General features: G+C 46.3%; 1 protein-coding gene across 3 annotated transcripts in view; it reads left to right on the top strand.

Moving 5' to 3' along the window:
* Positions 1-1388: 1388 nt before the first annotated feature.
* Positions 1389-21091, top strand: part of UNC5D (unc-5 netrin receptor D) — a 365178-nt gene continuing 345475 nt past the window's right edge. For all 3 annotated transcript variants that reach the window (XM_077307138.1, XM_077307140.1, XM_077307139.1), the window contains exon 1: positions 1389-1554. In XM_077307138.1, coding sequence (XP_077163253.1) covers positions 1470-1554 — 85 coding nt within the window. In that variant the 5' untranslated portion in view covers positions 1389-1469. The remainder of the gene's footprint in view (positions 1555-21091) is intronic.

The raw sequence follows: 21091 nt of genomic DNA on the forward strand, positions 1-21091 counted from the left end.
GAATATCAGGGCTCTCTCAGCCTCACCTACCTCACAGGGTGTCTGTTGTGGGGAAAGAAAAGGTGATTGTAAGCTGCTTTGAGGCTCTTTCGGATAGAGAAAAGCAGCATATAAGAACAGACTCTTGTTCTACATTGAATCCCTCCATCTTCACAAAATCCACCAAGGTGGTAAACAAATTAACCATAAAGTTACATTTTAAAGCCCCTTAAAAACACATAATTAAAACAAAAGCAGAGCTGAAATGCATGGCAGTGGTGGAAAATGCCATCTCATCTATGGCAACCCTTCATTGGGTTTCCAAGGTGATGCATTAAGGGGGGGTATGCCACTGCCTGCCTCTGTATAGCATCCCTGGATCAACCCTGCTTAACTTCCAAGACCCCATCTAAACCATTAGCGCAGGGGTAGTCAAACTGCAGCCCTCCAGATGTCCATGGACTACATTTCCCATGAGCCCCTGCCGGCTCATGGGAATTGTAGTCCATGGACATCTGGAGGGCCGCAGTTTTGACTATCCCTGCCGCCTCTTCAAAATCAAGAAGCCCCCACCCATGATATATTCTGGAAACGTGAGGCCACTCCCCTTGATATATTCTGGAAACAGAGTTAGTTTAAATGTTATTTTTCAAAAATAATTCATTGCATATGCATTAGCAAATTGTTTATTGTGAGCCGCCCTGAGTCGGATTGGGAAAGACGGCATACACGAATAATGATTATATTGGCATTCCGTTGCTCTCCCAGGGAATTAAAGGAAAGGAGGTGGGGAAAAATGGAGAGTGGAATCCAGGTTCGGAAAGGAAAGTGAAACGGGAGGGAAAACAATGAGGAAGAACCAGCCAACGCGCGGGAGGAGAAGCAACAATTTTAACAAACGGCGGGCGAGGAAAATAAAGCGCGCTCGCGGCGAAAAGGCAGCCCGAGAAAGGAAAGGGGGGAAGGAAAGAAAAGACGGAGCAGCCGGGAGGAGAGCGCGAAAGCCCCAAGAGGGCGCGAAGGGAGGAAGGAAGGGGAAAAGTTGGCATCGCCAGCGGCTCGCTTTGCCGCCCTGGGCTCCGCACTCCCCGTTGAGCAGCAGCAGCAGCAGCAGCAGCGCCTCCGACCCAGCGGCCATCCCAGCCCGGCGGCCGAGCACCCAAGCGCCGCGCGCCCTGCGCACCTTTCCGGGCTGGTGGCGCAAGAGCCGCGCTTCTTCCGTGCCTGCCTGCCTGGCCAGGCGCCTGGCTCCCACGCCGGTGGGGCTGGCCGGCCTCGGCCCGGGCCCCGCCCCCTCTTCTTGTCGACCGCTGGCCCCGCCCCGCCCTCGCCTAATTGGCTGCCGGGGAGGAGGGGGGTCTCCTCGGGCGGCAGGCGCGCGGCTGCCGGCTCCAGTCTGGTGCCGGGCGGCGGGCGGGAGAGGAGCTGGTGGCGGCGAGGCAGCGCCTGCTCGCGGCGCGGGGACTTGGTCGGCTGCGGGGCGGCGCACCATGAGGGCGGGAGGTCGGCGGCGCCCCCTCTGGCTCGGGCTGTGGCTGCTGGCGGGAGCGCTCGGCGGGGCCGGAGCCCTGCGAGGTGAGTGCGCTCCGAGGCCGGGGGCGTCCGAGGGCCGCTCCGGATTGGGGAGGGGGGGGGGATGGCCCACCGGTTGCGCCACCGCGGAGCGGGAGAGCGGATGGCTGGGTGGCGTTGGGGGGGGGCACGACACGACGACTGCAGTGCTCGCCAAGGATCTTCCCACTTTCCCCCCCGCGAAGGGCCAAGCGAAGTGACTCCGGATCGCTCGGTGCGGCTGGGCTGCTTGGGCTGCCCCATCAGATGGGCGTCTCTAGGAGGCTGCTTCTGCGGCAGGGCATGGACAAGCGTGGGCGCGATGGAGTATTTATGATGATGATGATGCTTACTGGTTTCGGGAAGAGCCGGTGCGAGCATGGTGTTCAAGCGTGTCGGGTGTGTGCGTGTGAGCATCTTCCGCGGGCGACAACTTCGGTCCCCTTGCGAAGCGATCCCCTCCAGGCAGCCGCCTCTTCCTCATTTCACCAAATAGCATCTTTTTTGGCCCCGGCACATCCATGCGCAGGTCACTTCTCTGGCGTCCCGCCCTGCAAAAAGGGTTCCCACGAACTGCACCGACGGCCCACACCGTTCATGCGCGGGAGGAGAGTTCCTCGCAGACTCTCCGGCTTGCGGGATGCGCATCTGTCACAGTGCGGAGGGCAAGCCGGCTATTGGGAGCCTCCACCGTTTTCTGGAGTGAACGAGATTTTGGCTCCATCCATCGGCATGGCTCGGGTTTCCCTGGCGCTTGCGAGCCTGTGTGTTGGTATGGAGGCTGGTCGTTTCCCTGCAGCCGCTCTGGATTATAATCAAGGACTTGCCAGCACTAGCCTGCATGTTGCTCATGTCAACCCCTTAAGTGGACCACTGAGACCTGTCTTCTCCCTGTCCGTTTACCTTGGGGTTTGGGGCGCCACCTGCAACCTGTGACACCGGTCTTGGGCAGGTCACCCTCCAGCCCCAGTCGCTTCTCCTTGTCCAGTCTGTCTCTTGGAAAATGACATGCGCTGATTTGGCCCGGGCAAAGGAGGGCATTGAGGAGACATGTGCATCAAGGGGTCTGCTTTTGCCGAAGGTCTCTGGGGGGCCTAGAACTGAAGCTGAGCCAAACGAGAAGTGAACTTGTGGCCGAGGAGCCGAAAGGACCCTCTTCTGTCCTCCCCCCACCCCTTTTGTGTGTGTGTTTTATGTAGGGCTTACGGGAAGAAACCGTGCCTATAAATTTATCCTGCCAAGCAAAATGTGTACCAGGAGGGTGGGAGGTTAAGGAGTTTGACCCTGCGCCGCTCAGGAAGAATATCCTGAGTGTGAATAAATAGGGCTGGGCCAACGCTGGCATCTGGAATCCATCCTCGCCTGATGCATAGCAACGTCCCTCTTCCTCCTCTCTGCTGGCTCTCAAAAGCTTTTTAATTGCAGTTTACCACCGAGCCGGATGCTTTGGGTACCTGGCTGCTGTGGACTTGTTTTTAGACGTGGCTGTGAGAGATGGGAGAGTATTTTTAGCCCCATTGCAGCCTCTTTCCTTGGGTTTTTTTTTTGGGGGGGGGGGATTGCTATATAGTGTGCAGCCAAAGCTGTAGCCAAGCACTTAACCCTGGCTACTGATCCATCGAGCTGCACAATTACAGTTTATGAAGTTGTCTTAAAGCCACCTAGAAGCGATCGGGCATTCCACAGGGGGGAGTTCTCAAGTGGGGGGGACGAGGGTAGCAAGTGAAATTATTTCAGAAGCATTAGGCGATGCACCTAAATCCTGTTCAAGTTGCATGTGTTGATGAATTCTCTTTCAAGCTCCCCCCCCCAAAAAAAAACCCCTCTCCTGTTTATAGGCTGAGTAGAACAGAACCTTGGAAGGTGCTGGTTTCATTGATTTCTTAAGGCACAGAAGCCTGTAACTTTGAAGTGCTACACATGAAACACCCGTTTCTTTTGCAGTAGCCAAAATATTCTTGCTTTTTTTCTCCCTAGCCTTAAAGTCATATCCATGCTAAAGTTGGGGGGAACGGTTTAGTTCAGGGGCAGTCAACCTGTGGTCCTCCAGATGTTCATGGACTACAATTCCCATGAGCCCCTGCCAGCGAACGCTGGCAGGGGCTCATGGGAATTGTAGTCCATGAACATCTGGAGGACCACAGGTTCACTACCCCTGGTTTAGTTGATTGTTTAGTTGTTTAATTTTTTGCTTTGGAAAAAGAGAGCTGCCAGTTAATGTGGAACAGCATATTTTTCAGTTGTCCAATGCAAGGGCTCACCTTCCTAGAATCTTACCAGAAGCTCTCTTCTTCCGTCACTTGCCAACCAAGTCAGCATCAGAGAGGGAGGCTAGCCTTGCCTGAAAAAGGATCTCAGTGGCCGGTACCCATCCCGATAACTTGTACTTTGCAAATGCAAGAGAGTTAGTTCATTTGAAATCTTGGCTTGAAGAACAGCAGCCCCATGTCATCCCCTTGTCCATCCCCCCCCCCCCCATTCTTAAGGTGCGTGAGGTCTTGAAGTTATGTAGCAACTATAAGCTAATATTGTTGAGATAAAGGTGTGTTAGTGGTGTCCAAACAAAAGAGAACTATAAGCTTTCATTTGAAGCAGTCACTGGGGATATTTGGAGGATGGAGAAGCTTGCCTGTCAGTGAGGGCAGGTCAGAGGCTGAGCTAGTATGATTGATTCCTCACAACTTTGGGTTGCTTTTTCTGAAACAGAAGATGAAGGCTCACAGTATGTTTCTTGTAGGCCATGTGCTTGGCCAAGAAACATTCATCAGTACTGAGATGTTTACACACTCAACCTTAGGGCTGTGGGTCTCATTGATGTCTTTAGAATTTTTAATAGGTGTATTTTATGATTTATTTAACAGCAGATTTATTTAACATCTCCTTTTTACTTTTTTTGTGGGGTGACTATTTTTTATTTACTGGAATGCTTGCTGATTTGCAGTGCTCTTTCCCTACTTGGTTTAATTACTGTTTTTCTGCTTGGAATAAAGGACATTATTAAAAATCCCAATGGCTTGTTAATTTTCTGAAAAGAAGAGTGCTTTCCCCACAACATTTTGCATTTGCACACCAATTTCTGCTAGTTGAATCAATTCATATTCATATTTTTCTGCTAAGGTTTCTGCAGTTTGGTGACCACACTGGTTATAAGTAATAGCTGGAAGGTTTCTTTCTGACTCTGCCTTTGCATTGCCAGTTCGGCTTGAGGTCCCCTGTGCGGCTTCTGATTTCTGGCAATAAGGCACACTCGATAAACTCATTCATCGGCGATTATGAGAGTCTGCTGGGGTGGTCAGGTGCTGCCGTGTGAATTCCGTTTGTAAACTCAGATTTAATAATACCAAGGGCAGACATCTCAGTGTTTTTATTGCAACTTTTTGTAAGGTGCTTTGTAACTTCTATATGCCTCATTCATGCAGTAATCTTGTGAGGTTGATCCTGCTTTTACTCCCAGATTATGGACACAGTTTGGACTGAGAGCTCAAAATGTTTTCTAGGCCCACCCCATAATTCTTTGGATAACCAAAATGTTGGGCCTGGGTCCTTATTATTGTCCCAAGTTCACAACATATTCAGAACTGGATATGCTTGTGTGATTTCCATCATCTTAGCAGGGACAAAATAGAATTCAACCGACTGTATGTTGCTAGAGGCATTGGGTAGGTGGACAGCATTTGGGCTTTTGCTTAGGTGGCATTTCATATCTGTGTATCATCACAAAGTTGCAGGGAATGTATTTAATCACCTTTTCCTCTTGAGATTCAGTTTCATCTATAACATGCAGAAATTCTTCTAGCTTGCAAAACTGTATGAGGAATGGATGGGGGAATAATTGGTACGCTCAAACATTTGAGTAATATGTGTTTGCTCATGACAATGATCTGCAGGCCAGTGCCTGTTGCTAGAATTAATATCGAGTAGCTGGATGTTTAACATTCTGATATGTTTGCCCTTCATGTCTGTAGCTGGCCTTGCTGTGATTTCAGCAGAAATTAGCAGTAACACTTTAAAAGTCAGGGTGGTTTTTTTTTTTTTTTGTTCCAGTATAAACTTTCGTGGACTAGAGCTCAATTGTAGGTATAAGTCCATGAAAGATGATGCTAGAATTTAAAACTTGTTACTTTTTAAGGTCTATAACTCTCCAGCTTTATATTATTTTTGGCTTAAGGGGAAAAGTGTCTCACAGCACCCGTCACCAGCCTCTGCTCTTTGCTATGAGTTGTAAGGAAAAGGGGGAAATGAGACTTCAAGACGAGGCAGACCACATTTGAGGTGGTAGAAGGGGAGAAATATTACAAGTTTGGACTCATATCACTGTCATTCCTAGAGACAGGGGGAAGAAATTCTCATCACAGGGATAGGTCCCTGTCTGCTACATTCTATTCTTCCTTTCCCTCATGCACCTTAGGGTGATTCTCTCTTCCGTTTTGTCCCATTTAACTACCCTAGATAGGTAGGTTAGTTTACCTCATGGGCATCATTGCTAGGTAGGGATTTGAGGTGGGGTCTCCTAGCTCAGCACTCCAAGCACTACACCAGCTAGGCTGATATCATCAACTCTGCACCCTTTCTTTTTCTTTATACTGTATCTAGAAAGGGGAACATAGGATGTCCCACCCTAAAGAGAACCAGTTTGGTGTAGTGGTTAGGAGTGCAGACTTCTAATCTGGTGAGCCGGGTTCAATTCTGCGCCCCCCCCTCTCCCCCACATGCAACCAGCATGGTGACCTTGGGCTCGCCATAGCACTGATAAAACTGTTCTGACTGAGCAGGAATATCAGGGTTCTCTAGCCTCACCTCCCTCACAGGGTGTCTGTTGTGGGGAGAGGAAAGGGAAGGTGACTGTAAGCCGCTTTGAGCTTCTTTCGGGTAGAGAAAAGTGGCATATAAGAACCAATTCTTCTTCTCCTTCTCCCTTCCTTCTTCTCCTTCTCCTCCTCCTCCTTCTTCTAAATGTTAGAGAATGATGGGGAGAACAGGATGCAGCTTTCTGTTTTCAGTGGCAGCCCTGAGCCCTACAGCATTTCTAGTTTTGCCCATACTTCTTGAACAGGAGTACATTCTGAATCCAGCAGTTGGGGTCATGGGTACCTTCTGTGTGTTTTTCTTCAGGGAAAGTTGCTCGTTGGCACTGGAGGCAGGCTGCAAGAGGTTCATAGATCTTGTCTTAGACACAGGCCAATGTAGTCATTAATCTCTTTGCTTTCCCCTCCTTTTGTGAATGGAACTTGCCGACTTTTCCAGTGAGATGGCTCCAGAGATGCTTCTTTGCTTTGCTGACCTACACAATGTCATCTCTTGTAAAAGTCTGCCTCAGATATTTCATTACAATTTGGATTGTACTCGTGCCATCCATCAGTTATATTCACAGCCACACAGGGCAGGTTTTGACAAATACAACAGCATTAGCTTTATAATAAAGCTCTGGGCAGGGAGCTCTCTGTCCTGCGTTAAGGGTGGGAGGAAAAGAGAAGCCTGCTAAGAGATTGGGTCACTGAAAGGGTTGGGACCTTTTAGAGCAGGGGTAGTCAACCTGTGGTCCTCCAGGTGTTCATGGACTACAATTTCCACGAGCCCCTGCCAGTGTTTGCTGGCAGGGGCTCATGGGAATTGTAGTCCATGAACATCTGGAGGACCACAGGTTGACTACCCTTGTTTTAGAGGGTCAGTTCTTCTCACATACTCCTAGCTGGTCTACTAAGCCCATATCCAACTCCAAAGCATTTGACAGTAATGTAAAATTTCTGCAGCTGTCGGTATGCATGGGGCTAACCACTTGGTTTGCTTTAAGTAGTGGCTTCAGAGTTTCCTGCTCCCTGATGCTAGATCCAAACCATCGAGTCTAGAATCATGTTTTCAACAGTGGCCAGATATTTTATTTATTTATTAAATTTGTATCCCGCCTCTCTTGACAAATGTCGCCTCGAGGCGGCTTACAGAATAAAAACCATAAAACAGAATAACCCATAAAATCCCATTAAAAACATTAAGAAAACATTATCCCAGATGTCAACAATTATAAAGATGGCGGTGTAAACTCAACAATATGCTCCCCAATCTGATTTAGCTAATCCGAACCAGGACCAATACTGTGGTCCCAATGATATAAAAACTGGGCTTCAATCTTCCTCATTCAGTATGGGAACGCCTGGGATAGGGTGGGACCCCCTGTCCATGGGCATGGCAAACTGTAGCTCCCCAGATGCCAATGGACTACTATTACCATGAACCCCTGCAGATGTCCATGGTAATAGAAGTCCATGGACATCTGGAGAGCCGCAGGTTAGCCACCCTTGAAATAGCCCAAAGCTTCGCCCTGCTGTGGTCCCTCAATAATTCACTGAAAAGAGAGGTTCAGATCACCTCGCCATTGTTCTGCTCACATCTGTATCTCTTCCCCGGGTGGAGAACCTTTTTCTCAGTCTACAGAGGGGACTGCCAGCTGTGCTATGAGGACCGTCGTCTTCCGTGATCCGCCTTTTCAGGATTAGCTTCCAGGAGGTGGAACGGAGCGGCTAATGTAATAACTTTGGTGGCAAAACTGCAGAAAGCAGGCACCAATAGCATGCTGTCATACCCTAAGATGGAAAATTGCTTGTGGATCAAGGGTTCCCTTGAGGAAACGTGAGGCTGCTTTTTACTCCTGTATTTTTAGGCTGGCTTGCTGGGGAAATGTGGGGTTTTGAGCTCCAGAGTGGAATCTTGACACCAGAGGCTGCAGTTTCTGTTGCTTAGCATGCTGCCGCTGCTTTTAGTGAAGCAGATGGCTGGATTCATTTATAGCAAACAGGCCCTTATTTCATTTTCCATTTCTGCTTTAAAAGGGCTTCAAGTGTCTCCTGTATGGCATCGCCAGAACTTTCCTAATATTGTGATCGCCTGCAAAGAGACTGTTTCTGTTAATGTACATTGCATGTTGGCGTCTTGAAACCAAATTAAGTTTTACGACTTCTTGTAAATTGTTCCATGCACGTCCCCTTTTGCTCCTGCCCCTTTGCAGGTTTCCATATTTATGCATTAGAAGAATGGCTTGGGTGGGAGAGAAACCTGATGGGAAAGGGAGGTGAGTGGAAGGGAGAGCGAGCGAGACTGTCTACCTCTTGCACTTGTCCCCCTCACTCCCTCTAAGAAATTCGGCATTTTACATGGCTGTCCACTCTTCTGCTCGACCTTCACTGCAGCCCTGCACGGTAGGATAGGCTGAGAGGAAAGGCTACCAGGCGAGCTGCTGAATGGGGATTTGAAAGGAAATTGAACACGTCTTCCCACTACATCTCCATAGCTAACTACCTCCCATGGACAATGCTTTAGAGGGGAGCAGTGACCATTGGGCTAGTGTTACATGCAGCCTGGGTATAATGAAATTTGATTCTCAGGCTGGGGGTAACTGCAGACCTGCATTCTGATATTTTGAGTGGCCTTAAAGTCCAAAGGCCACAAAGCTTAACTCTGTGTTCCTGATGGGTTGTTGCTAGTATACCGTTCACTGCTGCTGAAGTGGGTCAGATTTTGTTGTGGCTTTTGGTGTTGATGGGAGGGCTTTTATGCTTTGTGCAGATAAAAGGGGTGAGGCTTGCGGATGCCACAGGTAGGGTTGCCAGAGCCAGGTTTGGAAATTCCTTAAGATTCAGGGGAGAGCCTGGGGAGAGCAGGGATCCCAGTGAGGGAGAAGGCCACAGAGACTCTGATCTCTGTAGTCAAGGGATGAGCCATAATTCCAGGGCATTGCCAGGTCCCTCCTGGAGGCCGGCACCCCTTTCCACAGAAGAACTGGCAGCTTCTTCACTGATGTATTTTTTGGTTGAAATAGATTTGAAAGTGGTTGAAAAAAACAGTGGGTTATCAAATTTATATCCTGTTCTCTCTCCCCTGAACAGGACTTGAGGTGACAAGTAGCATATAAAACTCACCAAATAAAAACACATACAAAAGGCTACCCAGATGCTGTTGATATTTATTTTTTGGTAACTTCATAGTACTGTTTACTTGGTGTAGTGGTTAGGAGTGTGGACTTCTAATCTGGGGAGCCAGGTTTAATTCTACGCTCTCCCACATGCAGCCAGCTGGGTGACCTTGGGCTCTCCACAGCACTGATAAAGCTGTTCTGACCGAGCAGTGATATCAGGGCTCTCTCAGCCTCAACCACCTCACAGGGTGTCTGTTGTGGGGAGAGGAAAGGAAAGGCAATTGTAAGCCATTTAGAGACTCCTTTGGGTAGAGAAAAGCAGCATATAAGAACCAACTTTTCTTCTTTTCATAATCTTGTTTTATCTTTGTATATATCATTGTACTCTGTTCACACTTTTTTTTTCTGTGCTGAGCTGTCACCTTTGAGGAGTTTTCTGTTCTGGTGTCTGGACAAGTGAGATTGGCTTGGAAATAACCTGCATCTGTAGGATTCAGTGGGGATTAACTGGTTTGATGCTGTCAAACATGTGAGGTGGCTCTAGTTGTGAGCTGCAGTCCAGAAGTGACTTGGTGTTATAGATACAGGAAAGGGTCAGAAGCTTAATAAGACCTTTAAAAATTGTTATCTGTCCAGAAACATTTTTTTTCAGAGTTGTACAGCAGTTTTAGATGCTTTGGGCAAGAGACTCCAAAAGGACTCTGTGGGGAGAGTGAAACAGAGGAAAATATTGTGTGTGTGCATGTTGAAAATTGCTTCTCCCCATGGAGGTGTTGCGCATGGTGCGTCTCATTGCAGAGATCTTCCACGCACACCAGGCTTGTGCTGCTTTCCTTTAGGGGGCATCTACCGGATAAATCTGTCTCTGTGTTATACACCAAAGAAATCATGTGGTTTGCCCTGTGCGGAAGGCAATGTGAACATGATGTGCGCCTTGTTTTGTAGCCAGAGCACTAAGCTTATGGTGAAGAGATGAACCTGTATGTTGAAAGGCCACAGCCAGAATAATCTTAAACAGAAAGGTGGTCTGGAATGTTCCCCCCCCCCCCAATTAAGGGACTAATTTCCATTGAAAGCCAGTGGGAAATAGGGAATTATGCTCCAGTGTATTGTTGCTTTCTTTTGGTCCCCTTAACTTGGCAACTACAATGACTGCTTCAAACATAGTGAGTTCCCACTGGGGTGTTTGCTTGGTAGCTGTATAAAGCATAAATTTGCTGACTATTGCTTCAGGAGGAGGGAAAGCCATTTCAAAGGTTCTCAGGAACGCTGGATGTCCCTGGGTCCGCACAGTGTGTGATACCACTGAAAACACCCTGCAGTGCTAAATGGTATGCCAGCTATGGAACCTGGTTTTCCAGAAGCTCAAAGGGCGAAGGCAGTGTTAGTGGCCAGTAGGGTGTCATCTCAAACTAGGTTAATGAGGCCATGCTTCTGGCTGCCTGAGGAAGAAGGTAAGGAATGCCTTAGATCCTGGTGATCTTGTGTTATAACCAGCATTCCGCACAGGAATATCATTAGTATTCCTACTGTTGCTAATCTCTGGACTCAAAGACATCTGCTTGACCTTGACCAGAACCAGGGCTGTCTGGTGGAATGAGTCTCCAGTGAAGATCAGAGCCCTGAAGGAGTTGTCACTTCCACAGGGCCTGTAAGATGGCACCAGGCCTATCAAGGCAACAGCGGCCTAATATCATGTGGACCTTCCTCTTCTTCTCTCAGGCCCCCTCCTTTCTTGTGTGGCATATATTGCCTTGCTTGAAACCAGTCCTGCAGGCAAGACTGAAGATGGCTGGGAGGGGTGTGGCGATTTGTGGGCTTTTAAACTGTCCCAAGCCCACTTGTGGAGAGCGGCAGTCTATAAGGCAAATAATCAATAAATAAAAACAGTGTATGCCTAAACTAATTATATAAATCTAGATGTACACTGATAGGGTTCCATTAACATAACCCAGGGTTCCACAGCTCTTCTGAGCTTGAAACAGCATAATTGGCACAGCCACAAAATGGCTGCCACAACTTGACTTTAATCATGCCAGTAAGATCCTAGGCTCAGTAAAGAGCCTAAAAACATGGCAGGTGTTAGGAAAGGTGTTGGCTGGTGTTAGGAAAGGTGTTGGCTGATGCCATGGTGCTCACAGGCATTGCATTGGAGGCCACTGATGTAATCACTGCCGCTAAACTGCCTCTGTAGTTTAAGTGTCCAGGCAGCAACAGGACTGTCCAGTTGAAATGACAGTTAGTCATGTTCTCTTGGTAAGAACAGGGATCAATCATCACTTATTTTGGCCCAGAGCAAACATGTATCAGCCTGTCCCTTGAAATCTGAAAGAAAAATGTCTTGTTTCTGAAAGGACATTAACCGGTCATATGATAATGGACTTGCGGCTCAGGCAGCCAATCTAAGTCCTGGGAAAGTATATCCATTCACCTCTGCCCTAAAGCTTGATCTTATCCAAGGCAGGGACCTTGGAACTTGTCATGATGGGGTCATTGGGATGGGGACTAATATAACCATAGGATGTAGTTGCCAGTGTTCAGAAGGAACAACCCTGTGGGTATCAGTGGGGTCAATGAGGGAAGGTTAGGCCTTCAACTCCTACTTGTATGCCTTCCAAGGTCACTTGGGTGGATGCTATGTGAAATTTTAGTTGAACTAAGGACCTTGTAGGTGGTAAAGGGGGGGACCTCCTTGAGCACTCACATGTTTGGATTCGATGGGTCCCAGCCATAATCCCTCTCATCTTCTGTGTAGAATTAGTGGAATACAGAATAAAGAAGTAGCACAAATCCAAGTTGTGCCATCATTGCTTGTCAAAGAGAGAGACAAGTATGAGACAAGTATGGTCTCATTGACCAAGGCATCTTTTATTGTTCTCAGTGGCAGAGGCGTATCATGGTGATGTTCTTGCAGCTCTAGTAGGGCAGGAAGATCATTTATGGCAGCTGACTTATTACAACATTTTGAATCTAAATTTACATTCTGAATTTGAAAGTTTTCCAGGTTTCTACTTTTGGGAGATTTTCAGATTTGTCTGGGAAGGAATCCCTGCATGTCAGCCAAGGAACTTTGATTGTAGGTTTTTTCTGGAGCCAACTTTAAGAAGATGGTTGTTGGACTTCCTGAGTGCAAACATGTGATATGACGTGATGTGGCATTTGAGTCATATGACAGAAAGGGGGCTTTTGGCAAATCCAGGACCATGGATAGAACACAAAAACAGAAGGAAGGACAGGAACCAGGAACCAAGTAGCTTGCTGTTGTGGTGGAGAGATTAATCTAATTCTGTAAATTTGACCTTCTTCCACACCGTGTTACTTCAAGCTTTATTGACTTTTATTCCATTTTATTTTAAGTCCACTTTTCTCACTTGGCCTCAAGGTGGATTACACAATGAGTCAATACAGTCAACAGAATGGGACATCCAGTAAATCATACAATAGGATTAGGGTTGTAGAACCGCTCCGAAATCTACAAACGTAACCGAATCAAAGGGTAAGCATCAGCACATTAAATGATGTGAACATTAGATAGTAGGATTCAGCAAGCTAGACACCATAGTCCATGCTAACTGATCTAAGCAACATTGTGAATCATTGAGCATAGTGCAGTTGTGTAGCCTGGGTAGCAAAACCCTCTTGAATAATTCTGTTTGGCATAGTTTGTAGAAAACAAAAAGAGCAGATTCCTTCCTGACTTTCCCAGGCAGGTTGTTCCATAGGATGGGGATCACAACCGAGAAGGCCATGTATGCAGGCAGTTGTTGGTTCTGCCTATTTGGAATTTGGCAACTGTAGAAGCCTTGCTCAGATGTGTGATGCTGACCTGGCAGAGCATGGGGGGGGGGAGGTGGTCTTGCAGACATGAAGATCCAAGATGTCCTGCTGCAAAGAAAGGCAGAATGCATGACATCTTTTGGTTGAAGTCCACTGTTCTAGAGAATACAGTCAATACATGTGGGCCACTGAACAGGCCAGTTATGTTTAGTTGTATTGCTTGGCCCAGGCACTACATTACATGTAATACGAGAAATTCATGATTGGATCTCTGACATGGATTTTGAACTGACAAGGAGTGTGATATGGATTTGGGCTGTGGACCTAGGACAAGGCAAGGTTAACTCTTTCCCTAATGCTTCTTCTCTAGTTGCAACTGCTCCCTTGGGAGCAGAACAAGGGACAAGAAAAAGGTGCTGATATTATTCCTTTTCCAATTACCAGGTATGAAAGCACTTAGTATGTGCTAGTAACATCACTAGTGCATGGTCATGCTCTTGTGCCATCAAGTCTCCAGCATGCACTCCTAATCATGATCAGCCTCCAATATTATGTATCCCTTTTTTGGGTGGGGTGGGGTTTGAGCTATCACACCGGAGAATCATATTAGGTAGAAATCTGTGGGGTTCCCCCAATCAAACTGGAAACCAAAGGGGGGGGGTGTATGCATGTGTAAGTCTGGTAACTCTGTCTTAACACACGCTGTACAAGCTACCTAGTACATTGTTGGTAGAGATTTTTGTTGAAGACTTTTTCCGATCTCCTTTTCCACTAGAAGTACTTAAGTTAGTCAGCACTGTTTGGTGCTGAAAAGACAGACTGGTATAATAGAGGTTCTTTTAAAAATTTCCCTGACTTCAGGATCTGTAAGTAAGGTGCAAAACCTGCATTACAAAGTTTCTATCGAAACCAATGGTCTTGAAAGAGAGCTTTCATGAAGCCTAGGTTTTTTCCTCCCCTTCCCCCTCTCTATTTAAACACTGCTGGAGAAAACTAATAATACTTGAGTCTTTCATCAGGGTTATGCAATCTGTCTTGTCATGTGAAATCACAGGAGAAATAAGCTGGGTCATGACAAAAAAAGAAGCACTATCAAAGTTTTATCTCCCCCCCTCCCCCGCCTTAGAAATGACAAGTTCTAAAGCTGGAAAGGGAGGGGGAGAGTTTCCATAAGAATAGTCCTTATTGTTTTTACGCTTTAATTTTTTTTGTTTTGTTTAAATCTTCCGCTGGAACTTGCAGTGTTATCAGTTCCTTTCAGGGTATTATCATAACAAGAGATTAAAGTCTCCAGAATTGTGCTTGACAAGAAGGCTTCTGATACAACACAAATCCACCGATTCTCTAGTGCTTATCATCGCTCATATCCTGGGGCATTAGTTTTTTTTTTTTTTCCTTTGGCACTCCACAAGACAGATCAAAAACTACCATTGAACTGGAGAAAATATAAGGCGTCTTTGTTCTTGGCTGCTAGTCACCATTAGTGGTTAATTTAGAATCAGGAGTGCGTACCAGGAGAGCGCCGAAACATTTGACAGCATCTTAGGCTCCAGTTGGTTTGTTAGGTCTGATTTTAAATGGGGCAGCGCTGAGGCGAAAGCACCACTAGGTGTGCTTATTGTTGAGCATTCCAGGACAGCACTTGCATGGCTTGGTGTGTTAATTTAGTGCACATGGCCGCTGTGCGCAGGGGAGCTCTCCAGCTTAAATGCTAGTTTAAAGACATCACACAAATGCTTTTGCCACCCCATGATTCTGTATGATAAGAGTTCAAAGCAGAGAAAGAATAGTTTGAAATAATTAAAAAAGAAATCTAAAACTGGCCTCTGCTGTTAAATGATCCCTGCCCCTACCCCAGAAAATTATCCAGGGTCTTAAACTATGGTATTTATTTTTTTAGGGAAGATATTACTGTTCTTTCCTCTGCGGTAACACTCAAAAGAGCTAACAAAAATGTCTGTTTTTAATGAACATTCCAGCAGAATACAAAAAGCACACAATAGCCACATTCTGGGCAGGTTCTGAATGTGGTGTGCATTTTTCAACTTTCATTTAGTAGTAAACATTTTCTGTGCGGTACCCTTGGTTAATTTTATGTGCTAGTCGCAGTGCATATTTCAACTGAACTCTCTTCTTAGAGTAAAAAAATAAATCAAGCGTGGTTTAAAACTGCCCTCAAGTTCACATTTTTATGTGGGGGCTAGTATTTGAATAATACCTGTAAAAACGGTAAAACAATATATTATTGTTATTATTAATTACATTTATAGGGTGGCTAACAACATTGTTAAAAATGTCTATGCTCCCCGTAGAGCACTCCACTCTGTGGATATGAACCTGTTGGTTGTCCCAGCCCTCCCGGAACATCCACCTGGCCATGACCAGGGCCAGGGCCTTTTTGGCTTTAGCCCCAATGGAATGAGCTCCCAAATGAGCTAAGGGCCCTGATAGAGCTGTCAAGGTTCCTCAGGGCCTGCAGGATGGAGCTCTTCCACCAGATGTTTGGTTGAGGCCAGGGAGAGGATGGCCAGAGATCTTAGGGTCCCACCTGACACACTTATGCTGCTCTAGAAAATAGCGACCTATGATTACTGTGGTATGCGAATATGGCTGGAGTGACGGAGTTGTGGGATGTTAGTATTTTGTACTTTTCCGCCATATTGTTTTATTGTCTTAGATATGCAGTATTTTAATGGGGGTTGGTTGGTTACTGTGTAACCATTGATATGTTTACTGTTTTATTGTGAGCCGCCTCAAGCTGGTACCTAGAACCATGAGAGGCGGGATTTAAATCCTAAAATAAATAAAAATGCAGTATGACAATAAAACAATACAAACTTAAGGCTTCCAATTTGTATTATTGTAATAAGCCTTAAGCCTTAAGGCTTCCAACCCTATTGATCCTGAGTGTATGTCCAACCAAGTTGCCCAAGGAGCAGTTAGTGATGCCATGATGAAAAGTGGGGTATGCATGTATAGGGGGAGGTCCATCGATATCTGCTATACAGTGGCTTGTAGTCTTCCCCCTTCCTTTTTGCCATCAAGTCCCAGCTGACTTCTGGTGACCCCATAGTGTCTTCAAGGCAAGAGGTGTTCAGAGATGGCTTGCCAACGCCTGCCTCCGTGTCGTGACCCTGGAATTCCTTAGTGCTCTCCCTTCCAAATACTAACCAAGAACGACTCCACTTAGCTTCTGAGATCTGATGAGACAAGGCTAGCCTGGTCTGTTCAGTTCAGGGCATTGTTTACATTTCAGGGGAAAAGAAGGCACCAGACGTGACTGTCACAGCAGTCTTGACGCAACCAAACAACTGTACATCAACATGTTTGTCCATGCGCCGGTTTCACGAGAATTAAACCATGGAGCTCAATGGGGCATCTCATTACTTACATTATTTGTTATTGCAGTCATCAGTCTGGCCTGGAACGATCCACCGTGTGATGTGGGAGGAGACAGCGGGAGGCAAGAGCAGAAGAGGCCCTTTGTGCCTTGCTTACGGGATTCTGAGTAGGATATAATTAGCTACTGTGGGGAAACAGACTGATGGGCTTGACGGATCTTTGATCTGGTCCGGCAGGGCTTGTTCTGTTTATAGTACGGTTCCTCCTGGGACCAGCTTCCAAATGGTGACAGTTTCATGAAGGAACCGGGACATTTGCAAGCTGGTAAAGTTTCCCATGTCAGATTTGGTTTCTGAGTCATGTGCAGAATGCCTTTTGGTGACAAAGGAACAAATGCAACCAACTTACAAAAAGGGGACTCTCACTAAGCATCATTCCCTTCCGTTGCCAACTCTAGCTTCTTGTTAGCAATGAAGTTGGCGGGACCGACAAGATACAGGGATGAAACAAAGAAGAACACAGCATGTTTTATATCTCCAGGCAGTTGGCAACCCTCCTCACAGGATCATTTTGGAGGATGATGGAGCAGAAGGAATCTGTACTCCACCTTTAGCTCCTTGAAGGAAGGCTGGGATGAAAGTCTCGCAGAAAAGGCAACTCTACATTTTGAGCTTCTGTGCATTTTTGTACAAAACCTGTGCCTTCAGTTATGCTCTGGTGATGCTGGATCAAGTGAAGGCTCCAGAGGATACTGAGCGCACCCAGGCAAACCTCTGCTGCACCGGCAGAGCAGGTACATATTGACCACTGATGTGCCAGCATATCACACAGCAGAGCAAGCAAGCAAGCAATATTAACCACTTGCTGGAGTGTAATTTAATTCCGAATTAGGTGGCCATCTGCTTGCCATAAATCTGTCAGTGATGTATAAAACTGTATTTATTGCTTTACAGAAGCAATCAAATTAAAGGGCAGTCTCAGCCTGGGAAGAGAGAGCTACATAAGAATCTGTCTACTGTAGACATATAAAACATATTTTCAAAGCTGTGATTATTGTTTAAATACTACCAATTCTGACCACACTTGTTATGCTGTGTATGATGATGATACATGATCCACGCACTCATTTTTCCCCCATGCTACAAAGATTAACTCAGTTTCCAGATCTTTTGCTAGTCCTATTGTGACTGGATGAGACGGTTTCCAGAGAGGTCTTGTTATCTGAGCGTAAGGAAAACTGGGACACGTGCTAAAGAAGCAGCGGGAACAGCAGTTTGCGGCTCTGGTATTTGGGATATTTACCATTTCGATTGTGTAACACTACATTTAGATCTTGAGACTGCATTAATATGCCAAATGGTATGATTTTTATGTACTCATTAAGTTATAAATGATGCATGTTATGATGTTAGAGCAGTAAAAAGAGTTTTAAGTTTTGCAAGGGGAAAAAAAAATGTTCCCATGGCTTAAAAATCCCCAGAACGTTTATGTATCTAACTGTAAAGCAGCTGAACCAGGAGACACTGTGGAAAGGTTCACACACAGTGTCAATCACAGGTGAATGAGGCTTTACTGGTGTTCTCCCTCTAAGTCAGCCTTTTTCAAGTGTTTGACCACCAAGGATACCTAGAAGTGATGTAAACTATCCATGTTACTAGTCCACATTTTTTTAGTAGCCCCTCTGTCCATCTATACCAGGGGTAGTCAAACTGCGGCCCTCCAGATGTCCATGGACTACAATTCCCAGGAGCCCCTGCCAGCGAATGCTGGCAGGGGCTCCTGGGAATTGTAGTCCATGGACATCTGGAGGGCCGCAGTTTGACTACCCCTGATCTATACAAATGTCAGTCTCCTGTAGCAGAACATTTGAAAAGGTGAGAAAGGAGGGGGGAGGGAAGCCAAACAGAACTTAACGGTCTTCCTCCTTCACCTGTGACTCCAGTTCAGGCTTCTGAGAGTCTGTAGAATCATAGGGTCAGATACAAATAAACAGCGATCATGATTCTCATAGTTTACATTCTTTTGAGATGCTAACAAATGAAGACACTGGGTTAGAGCCAGACAGCCACTCCCCCCCCTCCCGCCCCCAATCTAATTGGCATTTCCTCTCCAGACTGCAGCCCGTGTTTCTCTTGGCTTTTGTCGGGGTGTCCCATGATCCCTGCATAGCCTTTTTGGTAGTCAAAGGGGATTCACTCCTTCCAAAAGCTGCTTGGAGCCAACCCGCTGTTTTTGCCAGATTGTTCTTTTCTTGGGGGAGAGGGTAGAAATGTAAACCATTCAACTATTCTTTCTTTTTAGGGCAACCCTCCATTTGTTCATTGCATTTCCATCCTGTCCTGAAGGTTGGTGTCATTGGAGTAGAAGGCTATTGTGCTCTTCGCCTTTGCACTTCGATTTATACCAGAGCCTCTTTTCTTTTACTCCAAAATGAGCCTTGGATTATTATTTTTGGCTTTGCTTCTTTGAGCAGAAATAGTATGCTAGGTAGGCTTTGTAGCTTTGATCCATCGACTCAGCCACGCAAAAGGGTGTAGCTGACAAATAATGGTCTTGACTGCAGGATGCGGTGAAGCAGATCAGAGCCCTTTGGCCAGTTCTGTTGTTTACAGTGGGGTGACAGAGGCTTCCAGCAGGCAGAGAGGGTGAGGGGAACAGACTTCAGCTGACCTGGTCAGTCTAGGCCAGGGGTAGTCAAACTGCATTTGCTGGCAGGGGCTCATGGGAATTGTAGTCCATGGACATCTGGAGGACCGCAGTTTGACTACCCCTGGTCTAGGCTGTGGCTCTCCAGATGTTCATAGACTACAATGCCCATGGACATCTGGAGAGCCACAGTTTGGCCACCCCTGCTCTAAGCTTTGGGGTAGATCACTGTAGGCTTGTGATCTTGGGTAGATCAGGGGTAGTCAACTTGAGGTCCTCCAGATGTTTATGGACTACAACTCCCATGAGCCCCTGCCAGCAAATGCTGGCAAGGGCTCATGGGAATTGTAATCCATGGATATCTGGAGGGCCACAGGTTGACTACCCTTGGGGTAGATAGTGGGGGGAGTCCATCAAAATGAAGTGTTCTAGGCAGCCCTGGGGTGAGCCTCCCTTTTGCAGAAGATGGCTTTTCTCTCAGCAGCGGTACCAAGACTGCACTAGGAAGCGGATTCATAATGGATGCTAACTTGTGGGAGAGGGAGGGAATCTTTTCTGATAGGTCAGCTAAAATCCATGATATTAAAAGCTATTTAAAATTGTAAAGTCTTGGCATCTGACTCAGCCCTCCGGTCCTATGCGCCAAGTCCAGATAAACATTGAAGGATTTATAACATGTTTGAGTGTTGCATATGCACTAGCTATTTCAGATTGTTGCAGCAAAAAGAAATATACACAGGGGTTTATTGCATCTGAAAGGCTAACAAGACTTTATTCTGACATAAGCTTTTTTGGGGAACTTCCTACAGTCACCAGCTTCTGCTTGGGAAATGACTGGAGGCAGATATATGATGTGATAGACTCCGTCCTAAAAAGCTGCCGTTCCCTCCATGGCAACTGATCCTTGTAGATCTATTGAGGTTCTAGAAGTCGGTGACCCTAGGTCCTTCCTAACTCAAGAAAAAGCTGCGACTTTCCAGCAATAACAGGTTTGCTTTGGAAAACTAGAAACACTCTGAATGGCCTCTGCATTTTCATGGTTACATGAAATTTTACAGAATAACAATTCATCTGTGTACAACTTGTATTTCAGGACCCTTCACATACACCCCATACTTGTATATAAATATATCGTAGTATGAACTTAACTGCATGCAGCTGAAGTGGACACATGCTCAAGAAAACTTTTTACCCTAGTGTCAAGTTGTTAGGGCTTGTTATTTCATCCAGTCTGGCTGATCAGTAATCACTCCTCCAGCCTCTTACCTGGTACTGCTTGGTATCATTCCAAAGGATCAAAAACATCGAGAGGATTAAGATAAGGAGCTATCAGCCCGAGCAATATGGCGACACCTCATTGGAAAGTTACTCACCGCCACTGTCCAGCTGCAAGAATCGGGGAATATATTGTTATGGACAAGAATCATGCATCAGATTCACCAAGAAGAAGCACAATGAAAGGTGGACTGGAAAAATTGCACATGGACAATTTTGTCCGGTCTTTATGGACAGCTATATTCCCAAATGACACCACTACCACTGGATCACAGGACCATCTTACATGGCAGCGGACATTCAGCGATGACCTTTTGTGCACGCCCATTACTCCATTTTATTTTAACCTGCTTGTTATTTCGTTGTACTGTTCTCATTTACGTATTGTTTTGTAAGACTCCAGTAAATAAGAAAAAATGTGCTGGATAGAGCTAGACCTAAATTGCCTCTTGCTAATGATGGTGGGTAGGCAGCAGGGGGGTCTGTTTGGTATGGGAACTTTGTGCACCAGAGGTGGCCAAACTGTCTCCCCAGATATCCATATACTGCAATTGTCATGGTAATTATAGTCTGTGAACATCAGCCACCATTTGGCCATCCCTGTATACCATTTGT

Source organism: Paroedura picta, chromosome 12 (assembly GCF_049243985.1).
Source record: "Paroedura picta isolate Pp20150507F chromosome 12, Ppicta_v3.0, whole genome shotgun sequence".
In the NCBI taxonomy this organism is placed as follows: domain Eukaryota; kingdom Metazoa; phylum Chordata; class Lepidosauria; order Squamata; family Gekkonidae; genus Paroedura; species Paroedura picta.